General features: G+C 36.8%; 2 protein-coding genes across 3 annotated transcripts; both read left to right on the forward strand.

Moving 5' to 3' along the window:
* Positions 1–1,501: 1,501 nt before the first annotated feature.
* Positions 1,502–4,764, forward strand: LOC113761098 (pre-mRNA-splicing factor 38). Its single transcript, XM_027303936.1, has 6 exons — positions 1,502–1,830; positions 1,938–2,059; positions 2,159–2,249; positions 2,773–2,902; positions 3,006–3,076; positions 4,017–4,764. The coding sequence occupies exons 1-6, from the start codon at positions 1,541–1,543 to the stop codon at positions 4,513–4,515; spliced, it is 1,203 nt and encodes a 400-aa protein (XP_027159737.1). The 5' UTR covers positions 1,502–1,540; the 3' UTR covers positions 4,516–4,764.
* Positions 4,765–8,666: 3,902 nt separating this feature from the next.
* On the forward strand, positions 8,667–18,547 carry LOC113763471 (eukaryotic translation initiation factor 3 subunit A-like). Of its 2 annotated transcripts, none has more exons than XM_027307298.1 (14): positions 8,667–8,787; positions 10,288–10,416; positions 10,513–10,988; positions 11,816–12,031; positions 12,154–12,522; positions 12,609–12,638; positions 13,220–13,447; positions 13,804–13,965; positions 14,767–14,988; positions 15,086–15,292; positions 15,370–15,576; positions 15,797–15,877; positions 16,807–17,008; positions 17,716–18,547. In XM_027307298.1, the coding sequence occupies exons 2-14, from the start codon at positions 10,368–10,370 to the stop codon at positions 18,129–18,131; spliced, it is 2,865 nt and encodes a 954-aa protein (XP_027163099.1). In that variant the 5' UTR covers positions 8,667–8,787; positions 10,288–10,367; the 3' UTR covers positions 18,132–18,547. The 2 variants fall into 2 exon arrangements, with proteins under 2 accessions (XP_027163099.1, XP_027163100.1); XM_027307299.1 differs by having other exon boundaries at positions 10,311–10,416.
* Positions 18,548–20,645: the final 2,098 nt, after the last annotated feature.

Raw genomic sequence — 20,645 nt, forward strand, 5'->3', positions numbered from 1 at the left:
ACATTTGAGTGTGTATCACATTAAATGATAAATGAATAGCTTATCACTCTACTTAGTTAATTAAGATGTTCTATTTTTAGTTATTAAACGTATTTAAACATGTTAAAATTTGAATCCATTAACTTTGAGTGTTGAATTCAGTTATCAAACAGATCATAAAAGAAAGGATAAATTATCGTTGACCCCATGTAGTTTGGTATTTTATCACATAACCTCCAATAGTCTAAATACTTATATACAACTCCCTTATGATTTAAGTTAGCGTGTCATCCAACGTTTAATCCAAAACTATTATTGTATACAAGTTTAATCCAACATTTGATAAAATTGAAATTTGAAAATTGGGACGTAAAATATGAAATCTGAATCCGTTAAATTACTGAATTGTTAAATACTAAATTTGATACATTTGAGTGTGTATCACATTAAATGATAAATGAATAGCTTATCACTCTACTTAGTTAATTAAGATGTTCTATTTTTAGTTATTAAACGTATTTAAACCTGTTAAGATTTAAATCCATTAACTTTGAGTGTTGAATTCAGTTATCAAACAGATCATAAAAGAAAGGATAAATTATCTTTGGTTTTTTATCATGTAGTTTGGTATTTTATCACATAACCTCCAATAGTTTAAATACTTATATACAACTCCCTTATGATTTAAGTTAGGGTGTCATTGTTTAAAACTAATGGTCAATAGTAAAAAGTCAAAATCAAACTAATAACTTGATAAATTTACCCTTTCATTACTTCTTTTTCCCCTCTAAATATACAAAATAAGAAATTGAAATAAAAAATAGATAAATAAAAAACAAAAAATACCATTAAAACTTGGCTAAAAAACCTATAATGATATTTGTAGTAAAAAAAAATTAGGTATTTTTTTGTTTCTTATTTGTTTGTTTTATATTTCCCTTCCATCTTTTTTGTTTCTTATTTATTTATTTTTTGTTTCCTTTCCATTTCTTTTGTATTTGGAGAAAATTAAGATTTTGTAGATCAAAGTATAAGTTTTCAAAATCATCACTTTTCTTCCGAAAAAAAAGAGAAAAAGAAAAGGAAAAAAGAAAAAAAGGGAAAAAAAGTAGTGAACAGGTGAATTTATCAATTTATTAGTTTGATTTTAAATCTTTAATATTAATTGTTAGTTTTAAAGGATTAATGAAAAAACTAACGGTAACACCTTAACCCAAATTATAGACAAGTTATATATACGTTTTTAAATTAGATTAATATTTCAGCGTTGGATGAATGATAACGATGTAAAATTTGAATTTGAAATTCAATCTTTGTATATGTGTTATGAATTTAATAGTGATAGTGTATGCACCGTCAGTGTATATAAGATTTATTCTTTTAAATTATAGAGGATTATGTGGTAAAACACCAACCAAATTATAGGGGGTTAAAAGAAAATTTACCCTAGAAGAGAGATTTTTGAACGATGTTCTTTTAGTACTTTAATAAAGAACAACTCTTGTTAAACCTACCCATCTTCTCAAAATCCTCTGGCTCCAACATCGTTGAGGCTGGAAAGATGGCGAACCGGACGGACCCGTCGGCGAAGAGCATAAGGGGGACGAATCCTCAAAATCTGGTGGAGAAGATTGTCCGGTCCAAGATTTACCAAAACACCTACTGGAAGGAGCAATGCTTTGGTCTTACGGCCGAAACCCTAGTCGATAAAGCAATGGAGCTCGACCACCTCGGCGGGACCTACGGAGGCAGTCGCAAACCCACTCCTTTCATTTGCCTTGTCACCAAAATGCTCCAAATTCAACCTGACAAAGAGATTGTTGTCGAGTTCATCAAGAACGAAGATTACAAGTGGGTTTTTGTTTATTGGTATTTGTTCAGTTTCTTTTGTTTTTCTTGAAAATTTTGGTAGAATACCTTTTCGTTGATTTGGGAAATTTGCAATTTTGGTTGAGCAGATATGTCCGTGTTCTTGGAGCATTCTATTTGAGATTGACAGGGACAGATATTGATGTTTATCGGTATTTGGAGCCCTTGTATAATGATTATAGAAAGCTCAGGCAAAAAACGAATGATGGAAGTAAGTAAATTGAGCTCTTTCTAGGGTTTTTTCCCCCAATCTAATTTAGTTCAAAGTTTGGGGTCTTTCTTGCTTAGCTGTGTTGTTGATTCGTTTCAGGATTCGGTTTGACTCATGTGGATGAGTTCATTGATGAACTTTTGACAACAGATTACTCGTGTGATATTTCATTGCCCCGTATCAAGAAAAGGTTAGGTTCTATCTATATTGTCCCAAATGTGAATTTTGTATTACATGTTTGAGAACATATGTGATTGGTGACTAGAACAATATGTAAGTGCATGGCGAATGGGATATAAAGTGACTGCACAATCTTATTCACTCCATCATGTGGTTGTTGAACATCACTGAGGTCTGCAGGAAATTGTATGAATGCTTAGAATTGAAGAGGGAGCATTTTACTACTAGATAGAACTAAAATTGGGGAAATCTTTCTGTACATGTTTGGTATAATGAAGAATCAACATGCTCAAATGAATTCTTGTTTGGATTATATATGAATTCCAATGATTATGGTGGCTCCAGTGCAGATAAATTTGTAGGTGGGTGGGATTGATTGGTTATTCAAGTGGATCTGGACTTTCTGTTTACAAACTCCAACTTAGGATGTGGTTCCCATCAACACCCCCCCCCTCGGGGCCCGCGGGGCAGGGGAGCCTGGGGTTTATCGTGATTTTCTGCTCTTAACTTGCATATTCTTGTTTTACTGCCAGGTGGACTCTTGAAGCCTTAGGTTCTTTAGAACCTAGAAGAAGTGCTCTGGAAGATGATTTTGAGGAAGAGGAAGAAAAGGATGAAGACGACCAACTAGCTGCAGGGTCAGATGATGGGGATCATGAGAAGGTCCATTCTTTAGCTTGATTTTTGTTGAGAGAAAATATGTTTGCATTTGAAATTTGAAAGTGTCTCCTAACTTTCATATTCTTGGTTTTTCTTTGGGAAACAGGATTACTACCGCGGACGTAGTCCAACAAGGGAAAGAGATCGGGATAGAAGACGAGACAGTCATAGATACAGGTTGGTCTTGTTGCTCTTTACCTCTGTTCCCTTTTCATCATGGCTTGGGGAGAAATTTTGGTTATTAGTACTCCTCAATTTTTGGCTCTGTTGGAACATGGCAGAATTTATTCTTACCTGCATCTTAAAGTCAAATGTACTTGAGCTTGATGATGTGGAATGCTCATTCCCATTTTGCACAAGTATTTGGCATAAGCTTGATGAGTACTATTTTTCTGTGATTTTTAAGATATTGCTAGATGATGCGTTTGAATATCTGACAGCTTTCTCAATAGAGTATTATTCTTAGTCTTAGCTATTTTCTAGTGGAAGCTGTCATGAGAATTGCTGTACCACATGCACACGCGCACATAGTAGATTGTACCGTCCATGTTTAAATATAATATAATAAAGGGTGTTGCCAGTGCTGTGGATTTTGGTTCCCCACTATGGCTTAAAAACAGCTTCCTAGAACAATTTTTCATGATCCTGCCAGGTTTCTCTGCACTGACAGTGTGCAGTGAGAAGTATGATGGGTCATACATCTTTATAATTACTGGAATGCAAGTGCTCCCATTTCTATTAACTTCTTAATCTTTTTGCCCTTTTCATTTGTTTTTACATTTCTGCGGTTTGTTCCCTTCCTAATTCTACCTCACTATGATTTGTTTTCTTTTTTTTTTGGTTTAATTTTTCTTCTCCACATACCAAGGATAAAAAAGGAAGGTATTTAGAAAAGAAGCAATCCACTAATGACTAATGGATCTCAGGTCTGTGAAGGCATTAAGAAAAAAAATTACTGAGCAACAAATATTTCTCTATGCTTACTTTTATGATACTGAAACTTCCAGTAACTATAATTTAGTGAAAGTAACATGTATAGTTTTGCCTTTAGAGTTTTTGATCAACAGTTGTGATGTTCTTGCTTGGCCAAGGTTTCTAATTTAAATTGTGTTTCCAGGGATCGAGATTATGACCGAGACTATGATAGGGATCGAGATTATGATCGAGATCGGGACTATGATAGAGATAGAGACTATGACAGGGATCGTGGCAGGGGACGAGATAGAGATAGGGATCGAGAGCGGGAGAGGGATAGGGACCGCCATCGCCTGAGAGAAGATAAGGAATATGGTCGGGAGAGAGAACGTGAAAGAGAAGGTAGGGAACGTGATAGGAGAGACAGGGATCGTGGCCGGCGTAGAAGTCACTCAAGGAGCCGAAGTAGAAGTAGAGATCGCAAGGACCGTGATGAAGAGCGTCGTAAAAGACATGCTCGCAGCAGTGCCAGTCCCAGAAGGCGTGGGGATGGACCTGATGATAGTACCACTCGGGATGAGCCAAAGAAGAAGAAAGAGAAGGAGAAGAAGAAGGATGATGGAACTGACCATCCAGATCCAGAGATTGCAGAGGCAAATAGACTTCGTGCATCCCTTGGTTTGAAACCTTTGAAGCTATAATTAGAAAACTTTGTAGCTGCATGTGTTATGTGTGTTATTGCTTGCTTGCGTTTGGTGGCGGATTTGTAAACACCAGGGCTCTTATGTCGGATTTGCTACTTGAAATCGTTATCAGGACTTGGTATTTTCTTTAGCTTGTTTCTATTATCAAAAGGATAGTTTGTCAAAATCTGTTTGCTTCACTAATGTGATATTGGCAGTGTATTTGTACAGACAACTTGCTCTTACTTCCAAATTTTTTCCATGTGACCACTGTAGAAATGATCTATGGCCTGGATTTAGCTTGTTCAACTAAATTATTTGCATGGGGCCATCAGATTTTTTTTTTTTTTTGTCGACACTGGGGTGTCCGGGTCAAGACCCGAAGGCGGCCCGATTAATCCCCAGCGACCCGGGAGGAGAGGCCCCATCCCCCCAAGCACGGTAACCCTGCACGACTCGAACCCCTGGCAAGCGCTCCTAAAGAGGCGTGCGCTGCCAGATGAGCTGCCCAGGAGGGGCAACATCTGTTGGCTTCGCGAAAAACATGCCAGGAGGGCCATCAGTACTTGAGATGGCCACTTTGGACACAGAAAAGTTTCTGTTGAAGCAGATACGTGGAAGCTACATGTAAAAGTAAATTAAAGTTGCCTTCCATGCAAACAGGTGAATCAAATTTAACACGAGTGCTTCTAGTAAGTTCCGAAGCTACAGTGAGTATGGAGGAGCGTATGTATTTGCTGTATTATGTGCAAATGGGCCAAGCACAACTAGAGGTTGGAATGTGTAAGTTCTTTGTTTTTTCCGAACTGCGTTAAAACGAATATGAACACAGAAATAGAGCATTGCAGATGCTTCGGCCGGCTGGAGAAATGAGGCTCTGTTCTGGAAGTGGTACGAGGACCATGCGGCGGATGCTATTTCATAACATGCAAGAAAGTCTAGCTCACAATATTGTTGGGCATAAGGACTATGAAGCGGATTCAATTCCCTAATTACATAACATGCAAGAAGGCTGTTGAGCACTACTTATGGTACTTCTGGCAACAGAATGCCATTTTCATCATACTGAAGTGTGCCTGATTTGTTGAGGGGCCGGCACTTTCCTCCCATTAGAATCTTCTTCTTGCACAATTCAATTCCTCCGCTTTCTTCATCTTCTTCTTCACTTTCTTTACCCTGTTGGATGCCTTTCTTTAGCTTCAACTTTGCGTGCCTACGCTTCTTGTGACTGCTACATCTCCTGCTTGGAATTCGAGCCAATTGCTTTGACCTCTCCTGTTCCCCTGAAAGATTGACATTGGTGGCAAAACTACCAGAAAAACTATTGCCTATCGATAAACCAGTGTCAGTATTTGTATACTTCATTCGATTTCCATTTGCATTTGGTGATGTAAGAAGATATGAAACTTGAGGGCTTACCAGCATTAACTGACTGCTGCAAACTTCTTTCACCAAAGACTTCTCCTCGTCTACCAAGCACTTCTTGATCGTTTGGTGCAATCCCTTGTCCTTCCGAATGTTCCTTAGTTGTAGAACGATCAATCCTATCATGCTTTCCTTCCTGTTCCTGGGAGATGCTCAACATCTCTTGTGACTCGTTATTACCTAAAGCTTCGGAGAAAACTGAGCCAATATGCTTCGACAGAAAGCTTTTGGTTTTCGACCACCCTTTTCCCCTGCTGCAATGCCCAGAATTTTTCTCCCTAGACTCGGGTTTCCTTTTTCTCAACAACTGGATGAGTAACTTAAGTTTTACTTTAAGCAGAGACATGGATAAGCTGATTATATGCGTGGATGGAGTTATGTGAAAGAAGTTTTATGCAGGACAACAGGCATACAATTGTCAAGGTTCTAGATGTTCATTGCCAATATGCTGCTGCCTTGGTTCTGAGCAACTTAAGTAGGCATTGTTATCTATGTGCAGTTTCTTTCCGTATAAAGATGGAAGTGGGGGAGAGTGGGGTGAGTGAAGAAGGGAAGGTGGGTTAGTGATATATAATTACTCGTTAGAACTCTTCTTACGCACATTTTTAAAGAATTACCACGGCAAAATATGCCAATCTGTTAAGATGGCGATTGATCATAGCTATAAAATCTCTCAGTTTGTTTTTAACGGGTGGGAAGAGCACAACTGTTATATACATTAACTGAAGAAATTTGTTTGCTCGCCTAACATTTCATTTTCTAAATCTATTCATATATGTTTTCATGACTATAAACTCACAGATAAATAGATCATGAACTATAAACTACAAATAAACAGATATTGATTTTTAATATTTTTAGTAGAGTTTTAATTCTGTGATAGTAGATATGATCTGATCTATGACTTCTAAATTGCCCCAATTTAAATTCGATTTTAAAACCTTGATAAGATCTATATTTGTTGTGTTGGTCTCAATATTGCCTCTTGCAATTAGACCAGGCAACCCTATATAAGTTAGGGAAATTAAATCGGGTATCTTTTATTTTTTTGAAAATCTATGTCGCAAACTGACGCCCGAGTACATTTTGGCGATCCAGCAGGAATTGGATCGAATCGTATCAATTTCACTCTCGAATCGTATCAATTTCGCTCTCGTCGAAACTAGATAGATCTATATTGTGAATTGATGATCGGGTACACTCTAACACAGAAAAATTTCTACAAATGAGGCTTTTTGAGTGTAGCATTCTGTCTAAGTGATGTTCGCATTTGCCGAATGCGTGCTCACTGAACTTACATTCAGCAAATGCGATTTATTATTGAATTTCTGATTTTGTAAAAATCTTAATAAAAAAAAACCCGCCATTAAAATTCCAATTTATTAGTATTAATTACTTACCAGTTGAATATCCTCCAAGTTGAACTACTAGCATTTTTTTTAAACCAAAAAAAAAAAGATAGCAGAACGAAGGAGCTAAATTTGCAGAAAATGAGAGGAACAACAACAATGGTGTTGTTCCTGTTCATAATTGTTTTTCTTTCTGCCGTTTTGGCATCATTCGCTGCCAATGTTACGTTGGATCGCCGTGCTTTAGTGATTGATGGCAAACGGAAAGTTCTAATCTCCGATGCCATCCATTATCCTCGCAGCACTTCGCAAGTCCGTACAGCTCTCCTCCCCTGGACTTCAGTTTCAGACATATTAGTACTAATTTTTACATGCATTTATACGCTTTTTGCAAACTATTCATGTTAAGTGTGTGGAAATTTATTGGAAACATGGAAACGCAGATGTGGCCGGACCTGATTCAGAAGTCCAAAGATGGAGGTTTGGATGCCTGACCTCGCATCCAAACCACAAATTCAAATGCGAGGTCTGAAGCAAAATTTTTTTTTTAGATTTTTACAAAATCAGAAATTCAATAATAAATCGTATTTGTGAGCTCGTATTCGGCAAATGCGAACTATCTATTCTTAGAAACCCCAACACCAACAACCCCTCAAATGGAAAACTTTTTTTTTTTTCATAATAATTTTAAAATTTTCTCCTCTTAACACATCTACGTTGCAAACTGACGCTCGAGTACACTCTGACAATACATTTTAGTAATCCAGTAGAAATTAGACTCCATCGTAGCGATCTCACTCTCATCGAAACTAGATGCTTGCATTGTGAACTGACGAACGGGTACATTCTGGCAGATTTACATTGTGAATTGACGCCCATATTTTGGCAATACATTTTGACAATCCATTAGGAATTGGACCCACTGCAATGATCCCACTCTCGTCAAAACTAGATGCTTTCCTTGAAATAGAGTATGACATCTTATTGAAATGTGTTAAATGACGTCTTATGGAAAATTTTTTTCAAGGAAGCATTTTTGAGGCACCACAAATTATCAATAGCCTTATTTTTTTGTAGTGTAAATGGTAGTATTCAAATTCGGGATCTCTCACTTACATTTTCTTGTTTGAACCATCCAACCCATCTCTCCTCCTATAAACAGCTTTTTAACCTCTTATTTATGTACATATTTTCTAATCAAGTAGTTTTTCATGAGTTGGGAATTTTGCATTTGGGAAAATAGAAGATGGGCGTAAATTAACACTATCCAACAAAAAAGTGCTAAAGTTTGAATCAGGTGAATCCTTAAGGACTTGGGTACAAATTCCACCGCTAGGCGTTAACTTTGCATGCATCTTTAGTCTCGAATAAAGTAATAAACCCTAGCCACTTTATCGCCGCGTCGTGCAAGTTTCCCTCGTTTGCCGCCAAAACAGCACCTCCACTTCTCTCCGCCACCGCTTCACCGCCGTACACGTCCTCTCCTCCTCAAACGTCGCCGCATTGACCTTTTCAGGTAAATTTCTTTTATGTTTTTGAACTCTTTCCTTCGCATGCGCAAATTGAAAATAAACTTTTTTTTTTGCTCTGCGGAGTTCCTCGTTCTCAGTAAGTCTATATCAGTCGCGGGTTTTACGTGCTCATCTGGAAATAAAATTAATTCGGATTTTCTGTAGTTCATCTGAATTATATATTCGTGCATTGTGATTATGATTATCGCTGTTGTTATATGATGGATGATTTGAGTGCGCATTGCCAAGTTACTTATTTTTCTATTGATATTTTGGATTTTCTTTTCCGTTGTGGTTTAAATTCATTATTTGAATGATGCTTCGACATTAGGCTCTAGGCAATGTAGGAAAATACTACAATTTGGACGTAATAATTACTTTTCTGTTGTAAGAATCAACTTGCATATGCATATAACCCAGTCATAATATATGGTCTAGTAAACCTTTTACAGCATTGGTACTTTTGTCCCAAATGGCGTATTAGGATTGCTAAGGCAATATAATTTGTAGTGATTATGTTTTCTTTGAAATGGCTTATCTTCGTATGAAACAACGAATGCAAGGAGGGCCCCGGGCGATGTAGTTTCTCCCATTTGACTTTATATATTTAGTGGGATTACCTTTTTGAATTCGGTAATAACATATCACAGTAATAAGTCAGTCCTCATTGAAAGTTTGTCTTGCTGTAATGGAGAGTTGAAGCAGCAGTGAAGGATTTTAGATTGGCTCATTAACTTTGTAAATCGTGCCAGCTTTGTTTGTTTCTAAGCTCTCGTGTGTGCTAAGAACCACTGAATGGAATAGTTCCTCTTTTGGGAACAAAAAAGGCAAAAAAGAAAAACAATAAAATAAAAAGGTAAGCAATGGGAAGAAATACAAAATAAAATAAAAGAGGCAAGCCAGTACTTGGCAGCAGAAAGAGGGTAAAGAGTGAAAAAGTAAAGAAAATGGTAGGAAAATGGCTTGAGAGAGTTACAGTCATCATTTATCTATTACAAAGTTCTTTGGGTATCTCTTAAGATTTGTACGGTGTGAGAAGTCTTCATCTGTTTGGACTTGTAATTTATGTTGTTAAACTGATTTATTAGGTGACTCTGATGCTAAGCCAAATTCTGTTCTAGATGTCATGTTGATTCTTCTCAGCTTTTTCTTTTCTTTTGCTTCTTTTTGGGTTTTCCCTCGTTTAGTTCGATATTTCTATTTGCATTGTGGCATTGTTCTTATTTGCTCTAGATTTTGCAAAATCTGATTATGAAAAGTGATTAAAAAGAATAATTAGAATCAACAAATGCTACTCTTTAGTTACTTATGTGTTTTACTTTTTTGGCTATTAAAATATCTATAAACCTAATAGAAAAGCAGACGAGAAAATCACAATAATAGATTATTCAAAATCAGAATCTATAATCAGCTAAGATAATCAACCAAGGACAAGCCCTCTATATTATTTCTGCTTTTTCTGTATATTTTGGATTTTTGACGATAATATTCTTTTTCTTTGATAGATACTGTTGGCCTTGTGCAACAGGTCAGAGTTGATTGACGCCACATACTTTCAGTAAGTGAAACTTTTCAACTGATCAATATGACGACTGCATTTGCTAAGCCAGAGAATGCTTTGAAGCGTGCTGATGGTAAATAGTGGCCTTAATTTCATCCTTATCTTACATTTCTTTTTTTTCGGTCCGATTATGATTTAACTGACCTCATTTAACATTTCTACATTTTAGAGTTGTTAAATGTCGGACAGAAGCAAGAAGCCTGGGATACCATTCATCGACTTATCACCTCAAGGAGATATAGGGCATGGACTAAGACGCTTGAAAGAATCATGTTCAAATATATTGAGCTTTGTGTTGAAATGCGTAAGGGTGCTAGGGATGGTTTGAACCAGTATCGGATTATGTGCCAGCAAGTCAATGTCAGCTCATTAGAAGAAGTCATAAAGCACTTTATGCATCTTTCTACGGAGAGAGCTGAGCTGGCTCGTAGTCAGGCTGATGCCTTGGAAGAAGCCCTTGATGTTGATGATCTAGAGGCTGATAGGAGGCCAGAAGATCTGATGTTGAGTTATGTCAGTGGCCAGAAGGGAAAGGATAGGTCTGACAGAGAGCTTGTGACACCGTGGTTTAAATTCTTATGGGAAACCTACAGAACAGTGCTTGAAATATTACGGAACAATTCAAAGTTGGAGGCACTTTATGCGGTATGGCCTTATTGAACATCTCTTGGCATTGCACATATGAGTAAATAACTTCTTTGGCACAAACCTGTGAACCTGTTGTGTTTTAGAATTTGCTAAATCTGCTTATTTGAGCATGTAGCAACTTGAACTTTGAGGCATGGCTGTATGCGATTTCATTTTACAAGAATAATTACTGAGCGGGGTAGACTTCAAATGTCTTGGTAAACTTTGTGTTGTACTTTGTTTTATAACAACTGCTGTTTGGTAGTGACAAACACTCTTCTGCCTTGTTGCAAGGAATGATGTTGATCACACAGACACTAGTTCTTTTCTTTCCCACCCCCCAGTTGCAGTTTGAGATAATTACTGGCAGCGTGAAGTCCTATGCAAATATCTGTGTAATGTAAAAGGACAAAAAAAATAGAATCAATCCTCAAGGTGTTTTTGAAAATAACTTTTGGATTTTTAAAATATTGGATTGCCGAAAGTTTTGGATATGTGCTTGTAAAAGCTACTTTTAAAGCATCATTTTGGGAAATTATATTTTGTTGAGCAGTTTAAGAAATCTGGAGAAAATTGCACATGCTCCTCTTATGGTATAGATGTTGATAGGCAAGAAAGGTGTCATACAATGGAAAATGGATGGAATACTTCTAGGATAGCAATGCTTTCATTAAGCTAATAATGCCATCAGAATTTGGAGGTTAAACTTTTCTAAAACCTACTTTCCGAGGCTAATAAAAGCTGAGAGAAGTTTGGTTTATATTAGCTTGTGCTGTGTTTTGTTCCTTCTAAAGTTGAATATAAAGTCAGCAGGTCCTTATGTAACTCCATGTCTTGTCTTGTAGATGACTGCACACCGTGCTTTTCAGTTCTGCAGACAATACAAACGCACGACAGAGTTTCGTCGCTTGTGTGAGATAATCCGGAACCATCTGGTAAACCTTAACAAGTACAGGGACCAAAGGGACCGTCCTGATCTATCTGCTCCTGAAAGCCTGCAACTGTTTCTTGATACGAGATTTGAGCAGTTAAAAATTGCAACAGAACTTGAGCTCTGGCAGGTTTGTGCTTAGTTTGTTTCTGATCAGACAAGAGTATGCATTTACTACACAGTTTTCACTCTGGGGTCTGTGCTCTTGCTGGTTATTATATGTTGCTTATTTTGTGAAATGGTTTTCTGCAGGAAGCATTTCGTTCAGTAGAAGATATACATGGACTAATGTGCATGGTCAAAAAGCAACCAAAACCATCTCTACTGGTTGTTTACTATGCCAAGTTGACAGAGATATTTTGGATGTCCTCTAGCCATCTGTATCATGCTTATGCTTGGTTGAAGCTTTTTTCTTTTCAGAAAAGCTTCAATAAAAACTTGACTCAGAAGGATTTACAATTAATTGCATCAGCTGTGGTCTTAGCTGCTCTCTCAGTTCCTCCCTATAATCGTGGGCATGGGACATCTCATGTGGAACAAGAAAATGGAAAAGAACGCAACTCAAGGATGGCTAATCTCATAGGGTTCATACTTGACCCTAAACTTGAGGGTAGAGAAGTGGTAATTGCCATTGAAAGTTGATGACGTTCATTATATCTTTCAAATGGTTCCTCATTTCTAAACATGATTCTTTGTTCTTCTTTCAGCTCTCACGGTCATCCCTTCTGTCAGAAGTGGTAAGATCTGAAGTCTTTGGTTTGTATAGTTTAATCCTGAATCCAAATACCTAAACAAAATTTTCATTTTTTTGTTGCTTCAATTTTGATAAGATCTCAAGTTTGATGGTCAAGCTGATCCTAGACTGAAGCGTGAAATAGGAGAATTTATGGGCTTAGAGATAGTTTAGCCATTGGCTGTCTGTGAGTGCATGATGTCCCCTCCTAGCTGACTATTGCTGGTTTGAGGCCTTTGTTCCTGATCATGCAGAGGCCTATGGTGGTTTCTTTAAGCCAGCCTGAATAATTGAATAGGTTTCAGAACAATGCAAAGTATTAGGATGTGCTGTATTTACTATATCAAGCACAATCTACGTCTGCCAGCCACCATAATTTTCATTTTTTCTTTTTCCCTTGAGGAATAATAGGAACCACGAGCTGCTTCAATGTTTCTATTGCTGATGTTGATTCTATATTACTGCAAACCTATATGGATTTGTGCCTTAATTCTATGGGATTCAAAAGCAAATTGCATCTTCTTTCTTTTCTTCTCTCACTTAGATATTGTCTTTTTTCCTGCCTCCCTCTGTACAAATTGACAGGCTTCCAAAGGTATCCTGTCCTGTGTAATGCCAGAAGTAAAGGACCTCTATTATCTTTTGGAGCTTGAGTTTCTTCCTCTTGATCTTGCATCAAAAGTACAGCCGTTGTTGTCCAAGATATCCAAGATTGGTGGTAAACTTTCTTCAGCATCCTCTCTACCAGAAGTGCAGCTATCACAATATGTTTCTGCACTGGAGAAACTAGCTGCCCTGAGATTGCTGAAGCAGGTGAATGTTTTTGTTGCAACCTCTAATTGATTGGCTTCTCCATCCATAGCTTATAGTTTGTCTTTGAGATAGTATAGTATCTGGAAGGCTATTCTGCTGTGTGACAAATCTTTAGGAGGTTGTCCTTGAATTTGTTTATAGTATAACTATAACAAGTTTCTTGCCCAATCATACTGCCATAGATGTTCATTTTGTTCTTTTTTCATGTCAATGCACAAAATCTCCACCTTGGCATAGCCACAAAAGAATGGTCAATAAGCCCTTTGAATTTTTTTTGCAATGACTTTGTAGGGACTCTTCTTGACAGCATTGCTGTCCCACTTGCTAATAACATTTATCTTGTGTTGGCATTTCAGGTGTCTGAAGTGTATCAGACAATGAAAATTGACAGCTTATGCAAGATGATTCCCTTTGTTGAATTTTCCTTCTTGGAGAAAATTTCTATGGATGCTGTCAAGTACAATTTTCTCTCCATGAAAATTGATCACATAAAGAATGCTGTTATTTTTAGTAGCATGGTGAGTTGATTCTTACAAGACTAATAGTTTCCAGTTCCCACTTTGGACCTATAAAGAGTTCTTTTTGACTGGCGTGCAAAAGATATGATATTTGTTCATTTTTTAGACATGGAATTTGGGAATGCCTTCCTGGACATTTTATTCTGCATGATGCTTAGAAAGCAAGCTGTCTCTTGTTTGGCATTTTTTTTTCGTGCTTTTAGAACCCTTAAGCAAGACCTAGGTGCAAGTTGATTTAGCTTCTCCTTTTGGGTGAGCTAGAAACACAGGGTAATTGTGTTTTGTCTGGCGGCATTCTTGATCAGCATTTAGACTTTTGGAAATATGAGTTTCTCGGTCCAGCGGCACTTCTGAGCTTGTTGGGTTGATTTTCTTTTGTTTTGTATAGGGTATTAGGACATTTACTTTTACAGAGTAGCCAGGAAAAGAAGTTGAATGCCTTTCTATCAGGGTGGTCTATGCAGACAGCAATTTGATTTATCAGTGAAAACTGGTGCATGTATCCAGATGGTTGTTTCTTTTTTGGAACAAGTTGGTGGCTATTCACTTTAATTTTGTTTTGATGGATAATGCAAGAACTAGAACACATTGCATTCTAAGTGTTCTAGCAAATTAAAGAATTCATGGATTTGGAGATTGTCCATTTTCAACTGCCTCATTCTTACTTATTACAGCTTCTTCATGCTAAAGTAGTTTTTTTTTTTTTTTTTTTGTGGCTCAATTGCCTGAGTTGTCCATAAGAGCAATAAGTAGACTGTTCAAATTACCAATTGGGTAACTACAATGATAATTTGGTTTCAGGATATCGAAGCTGAGGGCTTCCGGGGCCAACTGATGTTTTTGGCTGAGTTATTGAATAAATCAAGGGCAATGATACACCGACCAGAAGAGAAAGCTTCTAAAATCGGACTTGTGCTTCCAGGTCTGTCAGAGACTGTTGAAAAGGAGCACAAGAGACTTCTTGCTAGGAAGTCAATTATTGAGAAACGCAAGGAAGAACAAGAACGCCTACTTTTGGAGATGGTATGGATGAATCTTCAGACCATTTTGGCTTGTTTTTAATGCTTGACAGTTACCTGTCTTTTTTTTAATAATAATTTGGATGAATGATTTTTTAAAGGAGCGGGAAGAGGAAACTAAAAGGCTAAAACTACAAAAGTTAACTGAAGAGGCAGAACAAAAGCGGCTTGCATCAGAGTATGAACAAAGGAAGAATCAACGAATACTTAAAGAAATAGAGGAGAGAGAACTTGAAGAAGCACAAGCATTACTCCAGGAGGCTGAAAAGCGCAGTAAAAAGAAGGGAAAGAAGCCTGTCCTAGAGGGAGTAAGTCAATTGTCACTATCATCTATGTCTCATCTGAGAGTTAAAAAATACATCATTCACAATTGTTTGATTTTCAGGAAAAAGTGACAAAGCAAACTCTAATGGAGTTGGCACTGAGTGAGCAACTCAGAGAAAGATTGGAAATGGAAAAAAAATTGCAGAAGCTTGTTAAGACAATGGATTTTTTAGAAAGAGCAAAAAGAGAAGAAGCAGCCCTTTTAATTGAATCTGCCTTTCAACATCGTCTGATTGAAGAGAAGATCCTTCATGAACGCGAACAGCGGGTATGGCTTTTATTTGTCAATTTGCTGCTGCCATGGTTGGCAGCTGTTGATACCTAAGTTCCTTAAATTGTTTCGAGGGCTCTCTTTTGCTATTTTTGTTTGCTTTAAAGTATTACTGCACTGTAACTTTGCAACATTTTTTTTTGGTTTCTACTTTGCAACATATTTTCTTGTCACAAATTGCCATAATTTACATTTTACTAAATCGGTGCCGCTTTAGCAAGAAATTGAGTTGAGTAGAGAGCGCCATGATGGAGATCTCAAGGAGAAGAAAAGATTGGTGCGGATGTTCGAACATAAGGTTTGTAGCCCCTCAATCCCATATTAAGTGTATTATTATCTGTTCACCTTTTTAAATGTGCTTTCTTGTAGAAAAGTATTTCCTGTTAAATATTAAGTATTTCAGAATTTGCACTTGCCTTGAATTGACTAATGTGGTGTTCCATATTTGATTTCTGCTTTCTCTTTAAGTTATTGTATTATTTCAAATTTTCTTAATACCCTTGCCAAGTCAGTTAGAATCTTGATTTGCGATACAGATAGATGGGCTCCTCTTTTGTCTCTGATTGGCATGATAATTGAAATTTGGAATTGTGGTTTTCTATTGAGAAAATGACGTTGCTACAACAATTTTCAATATGCCTCTTTCTTATATCCTTTTACTTTTTGTTTTCAGAGAATGCTGCAATTAGTCTAGCGGACCATGTTCCACTTTAATTTGCACCTTGCTCCAGCAGCCACCAAACTTTTTGTTAAATCCAGTTGAAAGCTTGCTATCACATCCATCATTTCTATGTCACTCTATATAAGTACCCTTGGCCAGATTGACTTGGAAAGTTGTCATTGGTTGTCGATATTGCTTTAGCACTATTAAATTTATCTGTTGTCCTTGTGTTCAAATGAAATTGAAAAAGTTGGGTGCATAATGAAGATAGGCATGGTATGAATGAAAAGTTTACCAGCTTCTTAGGAGGAGGTAAAATTGTAGATTTTGAGGGATGAGCAACTACACTTATTTATTTGTTGTAGGTTTTCTTTGTGCCTTTCAACATTGTCTGGTTGCACAAGTGAACAGCAATTTTTGAATTTTGAAATGAAATGCAAACTTTATTCAGTTGATCATATGTTGGTTAAGCACGGTTACTTTTAACTACACGGCTTACATTATGAAGAGATGTTGGTGTTGATTTTCAGTCAACTTGGTATTGAAATTTCACCTTATCTGTACAGCACCAGTTCCAGGATAAAGTCATGAACCGTCGGCAGACAGAATATGACAGGCTGAAAACTGAGAGAGCAGAAAGGATCAATCACATTCTCCAACAGAGGAGACAGGAGATGGAAATTAAGAGGAAGATGTTGTTCTTTTTGAAATCTGAAGAGCAAAGGCTGAAAAAATTGCAGGAAGAGGAGGAAGCTCGTAAGCATGAAGGTAGGCTCTCCTTCATTTAGTCAGTGGTTTTGTTTGAGAATTAAAGAATGATTATGCTATCTTGTTTTGCTAATATACACTCGTGTAAGTGACGGCATTCTACTTCGAGTATTTCTGTTGCTTTTCTATGTATGTATGGGCTGGAACTAAAGAAGAAACTAATATGGGGATACCAAGCTTAGTAGCTTGTTACTGAGGAAATATAAGCTTCTTGATCTCTAACTTTTAGAACAGCCTAGATTAGCTGCGCGGGCCAGTCATAATCTGATGCTTCTTGTTGCAATGACAATTTCTGGTGATAATCGGCACGGTACTACTGCTTACAGAATAACTCTATAATCATTGCAAGCTCATGCAAAACTATAATTGAAAGCTGTTTTCTTAAAATCTCGAAATTATGCTTTATAGGTTAAACTTTTTTCTATATGGTTTTTTTAGGAGAGTCTTTGCGGTCCCATTTTCATTCATATACCCCTCTTTTTTATTTATTGTTTATTCATTTTTGTGACAATTTTGCCCTTTTCATCTATCCACAATTACAACTTAAGATTCTATTATTGTTATTTGAATGATAAGTTTTTCGGAGAAGTTAAGTTGATTTGGAGTTTATAAGAAAGGGGAATGCCTAAATCGTCTCCTTTATTCATCTGAGGTGTATGTACTTGCTTGTGTATTCTATTTGTGAATTTCTGCATTTATATATACAGAGGCAGAGAGGCAAAAGAAGGAAGCAGCTGAGCACCAAGCAAAGTTAGATCGTATAGCAGAAAAGCAGAGGCAACGGGAACAAGAAATAGAAGAAAGGCTGAGAAAATCAAGCGACGGCCCTGCGAGACATTCTGATCTGAATGGTGGAGGAAGTGGATCTGACTCCAGAACATCTGCTACTGCTCCAGCAGCATCAGCAGGACCACCCCTTGGAAGGTATGTTCCTAAATTTAAGCAGCGGCTTGACAATTCTGGGCAGGGTCCTACACCAGATTCTATGCAGTGGGGCAATGGAAGGGCAGATGAACGCTCCCAACCAAGTGACAGGTGGCGCAGTGATGATCGACGCCCCACTTATGGTTTTGGTGGTGGTAGCGGCTCAAGGTCTTCCTGGTCATCATCATCTGGACGTTAAAATACAATGCATTCAAGAGAACTTTTGAGAGCTCGATTTCTTTGAGCATGGAGATTGGTCGCCAATGGAGACTAAATTCAGGGCTAACTGCTGCCCTTAATTTTGAGTTTTTTTTTTGGGCTCTTTTTAGAGGCATTTAGCTTTTTCCTCGAGTAATGTTCCTTCCCTTCTCGGCAAAAGATCCTTTGTTTGTCCCTTCTTTACGCTTTTCCCTTTCAATATCGACAAACTGCATTTCCTTCAAATGCTCTTGGTAATACTGTAGAAAATCTATGGGAGACTTCCTGGGCTGGAAGTCATTTTGAGGTGAAGTAGCCAATTTCCACCTTTTATATATTAATAACAAAGCACGACAGTTTTAGTGTAACCAACCCCTTTAGTGCTATCTTATAATTTCCAATTTGCCCCTTTGTGTCTATTTGGTTTGACGGGAAAGATCGAAATAATTCTATTGGCTTTTTCGTGGCTGAAGGAAAACATTTTTGTATCTGGTTATTCTATGTAACATGCAGTTTTGTCTGTCTCAAAGATGCAAGGAGGGCTATCAGAAGTGACGTGTTATTACCGTGAATGTAGCAGCGACGCTGACTGCCGACGGTGTATTGATGAAAAATCATGCAGAAGTGGTATCTGAATGCAAGATATGAAACTTGCATTTATCACAATTCATTATAAGTGTGTTAGTCCACTGTGTAATCACTCTCAATCTGTTTGTTTCTTCAGGATAAAGAAGTTACATATCTTATTTTTTTTCATAATAATTTGCTTCGTAAGCTGACAACCAAAGTCGATCTTTTGCTGTGAGTGCTTGTGTTTTTCATTTTTTTTGGGGTGATCATTAATAAACAATTTTTAATGCTCTGGGGTCTACTTCTTTATTGTATTGTTTAATGTTTAAGGTATGTATTCTGGGAGTTGGGGGGGATATAACATGTGTACTACTTTTGAATCTCCTAACTCAAGTTCTTGGTAAACACCAAGCAAGATTCCGTGGATTACATCTTTGGTTTATTTTGATTTTCTTAATTCTTTATTCAATATCTGATTCAATAAATGAAGATGCGTAAGATTCTTGAGTAGTCTGCTTCCCTTTGAATGTTGAATATCTTAATTCTTAATAATTAAGGGAGTATCTTATAATTCATAAAAGATTAACTTATCTATATATCGTTTTATTTGATCTTTTAGGCCTCGACTTCACCTCTAGGGTTATGCCACAATGCCCCTAAAATCTATACGCGATGAATAGGCTCCTGTAATTGTGACATAGTTGCTTCCTTGAACAAAATTTCTTTTCAAAAGAGAGGATATTTGTTTCCTGTAACCATGACATATTTGTATTTTTGGAGTTGGGGAGGATATAATATGTGTATTTCTTTTGAATTTTTTTTTCCTTTTTGTCCTCTTCCACCTCTATCCACATCCAACTGTCAGACGCAGGATTGATTCGAATCCTGTGAAAACTCTAAAAGTTCTTTCTTGGCCATTCAGCCAATCCCAATAGTTATAACATGTTTGCTTGGATATATTGAAATATTATGTTTTACCAGATTCACCGGTCCCTTATTTAGTCAGTATTGTAGTCAAGAATTGTAATTCCGAACATATAATCAAACCATAAAATGAAGAAGCAACAGATAACACAATCTAAATAAATCATCATCTGATGAAGAGTTGAACATGTTGAATTGTTGATGACTAGGCAAAGAATGAGTCAATTAGTTGCAACTGTTAACAACTTTCCAATTGTTAAAATTTTCAATAAGCCAGTGAACCATTGACCTATGATTCGACTTATAAAATTTGTATAACATACAAGTCGATTATGAATTTATGTAATATTAATTTCTTTTCCTTTGACTTCAAAGAATTTGAAGCAGACTATATTATTTGGACATTGATCACTAAGGAAATACGAATAAGTGTTGAATATGTCTCTATAGAAATCTAAGCTTAAGATAAAAATATCTGCAACTTTACGGATATTTTTTTTAATCTTTTTTAAGTTGCAGATCGAATGTGTCTTAATCAGTAATTACTAGTAGAACTAAAGCTCAGTTTTCAAACTTAAAACCTTTTTGATGTCAACACAAATAGGCCATTGACATAAAAATTATAGGTGATAGAATGGTAATAATTTTAAGAAAACGTTATTGGCACTCTCATTTTCGTATAACCGTTCCCTTAACTGTTTAACTCTTGTGAAAGAATAAAAATGCCATTTTGTTTCATTTTAATTGCTCTACAATTTCATAAAAAAAAATAGGTACTTTTTAAATTCAATGCATTGAGAGAGGCAATTTTATCTAAATTATATATGTCAAACAAGGTCAAAGGGGATGCAATTGATGAATAAGGTGGTGTCATCAATAAACTCCTTTACCATTCGCTAAGAAAATTACAATACTTTGCCTTATTGTGTGCCTGGCCCTGGTGAAAGGTTCGACCCTGAAACTCGTGAATCATTCCGACCCAGTAATCCAGACCCGCATAAAGTAACCCGTCATGAAAATG

This window comes from Coffea eugenioides, chromosome 2 (assembly GCF_003713205.1).
Source record: "Coffea eugenioides isolate CCC68of chromosome 2, Ceug_1.0, whole genome shotgun sequence".
In the NCBI taxonomy this organism is placed as follows: Eukaryota; Viridiplantae; Streptophyta; class Magnoliopsida; order Gentianales; family Rubiaceae; genus Coffea; species Coffea eugenioides.

What these genes read in the sequence shown, in the direction of transcription:
- LOC113761098 (XM_027303936.1), top strand. Translation starts at nt 1,541, where the DNA reads ATGGCGAACCGGACGGACCCGTCGGCGAAGAGCATAAGGGGGACGAAT. An exon ending in ATCAAGAACGAAGATTACAA is followed by an intron (nt 1,831 to 1,937) that starts GTGGGTTTTTGT and finishes TTGGTTGAGCAG; the next exon opens with ATATGTCCGTGTTCTTGGAG. An exon ending in GCAAAAAACGAATGATGGAA is followed by an intron (nt 2,060 to 2,158) that starts GTAAGTAAATTG and finishes GATTCGTTTCAG; the next exon opens with GATTCGGTTTGACTCATGTG.
- LOC113763471 (XM_027307298.1), top strand. Translation starts at nt 10,368, where the DNA reads ATGACGACTGCATTTGCTAAGCCAGAGAATGCTTTGAAGCGTGCTGAT. An exon ending in AGTTGGAGGCACTTTATGCG is followed by an intron (nt 10,989 to 11,815) that starts GTATGGCCTTAT and finishes CTTGTCTTGTAG; the next exon opens with ATGACTGCACACCGTGCTTT. An exon ending in GGAAGCTCGTAAGCATGAAG is followed by an intron (nt 17,009 to 17,715) that starts GTAGGCTCTCCT and finishes TTATATATACAG; the next exon opens with AGGCAGAGAGGCAAAAGAAG.